General features: G+C 53.2%; 1 protein-coding gene across 1 annotated transcript; it reads right to left on the reverse strand.

Annotated features, from left to right (window-relative positions):
• Window positions 1–24: 24 nt before the first annotated feature.
• Window positions 25–1,871, reverse strand: Z518_01807 (uncharacterized protein; the record flags this gene model as incomplete). Its single annotated transcript, XM_013418836.1, has 2 exons — window positions 25–755; window positions 842–1,871. Coding segments are annotated over 2 exons (1,761 nt in total), but the record flags the coding sequence as incomplete, so codon positions are not given.
• Between the last annotated feature and the right edge of the window lie 1,779 nt (window positions 1,872–3,650).

Genomic DNA, 3,650 nt, shown 5'->3' on the forward strand with positions numbered 1-3,650 from the left:
ACGAGGGAATTTCGAGGGTAAAACTTCCTTGAGAACGTGTTGAAAGCGTTGTAAGAGGTGTCGAAATCGTGGGTTCTTGACGGAAGGAATGGGTGATGAATCTTGTTCTTTCTTCGGAGACTCCACAATGTACAGAACGGGTGGACGGTCTTGAGCGGGCGGCTTGCGAAGGGCCTTTTCCGCTCTTCGGTAACTGAGAAGATTTAACCCAACTTCCTTGAGACCTTCGTAGTCGATGGTTCGAAAGGGTCTCAGTTCGACAGCGGTGGATTTTCTGCTTCCATTTCGTAGTGTCACGCACGAGCGCGCGAAATCCCATGAAGCTTCGTGCTTCTGAAGCCAATCGAGACCTAGGATGACATCGTAGGCATCCCAATCTAGAATTCGAAGAGTAGAACGTGCTCGGAAAGTTCCAATAGTGAGGCCAATAGTCAGTTGCTGGTTCGCCGTAGTTGTCTCTCCATTGGTCAGGCGCACACGAAGGGTGTTGGTCTCCAAGATCTTTAGATCTCCTTGAAGCCGGTTGACCACTTTCTTCGAGACGTAGGAGATATCGGAACCGGTGTCGAAGAGGATACTGACGGGGTACGGGTTCTGCGTCCAACCAAGGTTTCCACTTGCAAGATTATGTCCTTGCAAGCGTTCCAGGTCCTTATCGAAGGTATTGGCAGTCGCGAGGGAGACGTCCCAGGGGTTGGCAGTGAGGGACTCAGCCTCTAGGGGCGCAACTCCAATATGCTTCGAGGGGTCTGGAGCTTTATGGTCGTCAGGTTCCCCTACGCTTGACGACCCTTCCCTTTTCCCCTATGTCCTCGACGGGTCGACTGATTAGCTTTCGGACAGTCTTTCTTCTGATGGCCGGGCTCGCCGCAACCGAAGCAGAGGTTCTCTTCACGGCACTTTTGGCGAGAAGGAGGTGCTTTGCTCGAAGCCTTTTGCCCACTGGTGGCGTTGCCCGATTTCGGCTGGGTACGCATACCATTGAGTGTCATTTCGACGTCACCATCGTGGTCACGTCGAGGTGCTGCTGAATTGCGTGCGTGAGAGGCACCATTAGATGTCGAAGTCGCCGGTTTTCCATAGCGAGACTTGAAAAAGGGAACGCGGTTAGAGGTGGCAAGCATCTCTCGTTCGCTTTTATCGGCGAATTCCACATACTTAGTGTAAGTCCCTGGCACAATCGAGTCAGGAAGGATTTCGATACGGTTCCGGATAGACGTCTTCAGGCCACGTTTGAAGACAAGCAAGCAATCGGCGTCAGAAGGACGTGGCTCAAGGTAAAGACGTCGAGATTCAATGGCCTGCCGAAACGCTTGGACGGTACCTGTCTGCCGAAGCGAGTCGAACTCGTCTCGCCGTTGGTCTTGGGTCCTGACGTCGCCGAATTGGCTGAGGAAGGTGTTCTTCCATTCGGCCCAGGACTGGATCCGAAGCTGGTGCCCTTGGTGGTCTATGTTGTGAATATAGGTTAGGTTCCACCACGCGGCAGCGGCCTTTTCGAGGTACGAAGTCGTTAGAGCAATCCTTTCGGGACCCGTAAGGTTTCTTCGCAGAAGGATTTCCTTGGCCCAAAGCCATCTCTCCATCCCGATTAGCCAGACTCGGGCGGCGTCGTTCTCCCTTTGCCCTCCATACTTCGGGGGCTTTTCGACTCCCGCCCCTCCGATGTTTTGAAAGAGCTCGAGGGGGACGACCGCCTCGAGGGTTGTCGGGTCGGCTTGTCCCTGTTGGGACGTTGAAGGGGTGGCTTGGAATCCAGAAGACGAGGGTACCGGGAAAGTTGGCGGGATTCCGGTAGAAGTTTGTGGGTGAGCGTTCTGCCCAAACGAGGGGAACGGGCTCCCGTCGACGTTGGTCATATCGGTATCCATTTCGATTGGAAGGGCACGGCATTTGAGCGTGAAGTTCCGGGCTGGTTTGGAATGTTCGAAGCACAGAGGATAAGAGAAAGGAACGATGAGAGAATGGAAAAGGGAAAATGATGGCCTCGAAAGGGGCACATTCTTATATAGGAGCTGTCTACCTCGTCCAGCGAGGGCGCTATCTCGGACCGGTCTTCATCGTTTGCACTCTGAAGCCGCCACTATACCGAAGGTGTTCCTTACCGAGTGGCCTTGCCACCACTTTTCAACTTCCATATTCCCGTCAATCCCCGTCGAAGATAACATCTTGAAGGTCTGGAACCGTGTAGATTCCTCCTCAGGGTAATGGAACGGTCGAGACCTGAGGGTTCAGTGGCGTTCAGTCATTATTCCTCGGTCTGGTCCGGATGTTCTCGAGGTCGAGATCGCTTCCGGCCTTCGTATGTCTCAGTTGTGGAGGTCTAGACGTTCAAAGACCTCGAAAGAGTGGCAAATTTCGAGATACGAAGGAGAGGCAAGAGGATGTTTTCGGGATCCACTGATAGAGTGACTCATGCGTGGCGACCTTTTCGAAGAATTCTTTCTCCGCCCAGCGTCGTTCAGAGGGCTCTCCTGTTGTCGGGGTCTCCGAGGGGGATGAGGAGGCATCCTATCCTCGCGGAAGAAGAGACCATTTCACAGGGTAAAGACATTCTTCGAAGGAGTTGCGATGTTATCGTCGTCGGTTTCGTCTCAACGCTCTGGATTTGCTTCGAATTGAGGTCTAGTCGTTCAAAGACCTCTTGGATCGTCCGACTACGCCTCTCTCCTCCTTGAGAGTGGCGTAGAGGCCCTTGCGGACCTCAGTCCAGGGTAGAGGACTGTCGAAGGCGTTGCTACCAGATGTGATTTTACGGAGGACTTGTCCTATTTCGAAGGGTCCAGGGGACCGTCAGACTATATACTTTCGAAGCGTGTACGAAGCGTACAACGCTTCCGAAGGTCTTTACAAGCCTTGGCGTCGCCACATATCACAACATCTCCGCCATATAATCACGTGATATACGGGCTTGGCGTGCGATGCGATTTGCCTTTTTGCAAAGTTGTTGCCGGGAAATGCGCCTCCGACGTTGCCTATCTTGGCTTGATGTGTCACGTGCGCGCGTCACTCGCGCGGTGTTTCCTGGGTTGGCGTGTCGCGTTCGCTGTGTCATCACCTGGTTCATCAGCTCTGCCGCCGCTGTTGCCTGCAGCTCCTACTCACTACCTCCCCCTCGCCTCTCTTCTCGTCACGTCCAGCTATTCTAGGTAGCATCACGATGAGCACCCCTTTAGAACCGAACCCAGGGCACACCGGGTCAGGCTTTCAAGCCGCCCAAGCGGAGCCCGATATAACGAAAGAGGAGCGAGAAGATATAAGCCCGTTGGACCTGCACATCTGGCTTCGGGAAAACTACCTGAAAGAGTACGAAGAGGGGTTAGGCGATATGAGTATAAAAGAGCAACAGGGCTGGCTGAAGAAAAACCATCCAGAACAGTACAAACAGCTATTCCCAATTCTGGCTGAGGAGGAGACCTCCCCTCAGAGAAGAGCTATCTTCCGTGCCTTGCAAAAAGATTGGAACAATCCCTATTTTCCGCACTCCCTAATTGCGCTACGGGACCTCATTCGGCGATACCAGCTGCTCGATGTGAGCAAATATTACGCAAAGACCTTGGTATTCGTTCAGAGCAGCGGTACGGGCAAATCAAGATTAGCGGATGCTTTCGGCCAACTCTGTCCGATGATCAACTTCATTCTTCGTAAGC

Source organism: Rhinocladiella mackenziei (genome assembly GCF_000835555.1).
Source record: "Rhinocladiella mackenziei CBS 650.93 unplaced genomic scaffold supercont1.2, whole genome shotgun sequence".
In the NCBI taxonomy this organism is placed as follows: Eukaryota; Fungi; Ascomycota; class Eurotiomycetes; order Chaetothyriales; family Herpotrichiellaceae; genus Rhinocladiella; species Rhinocladiella mackenziei.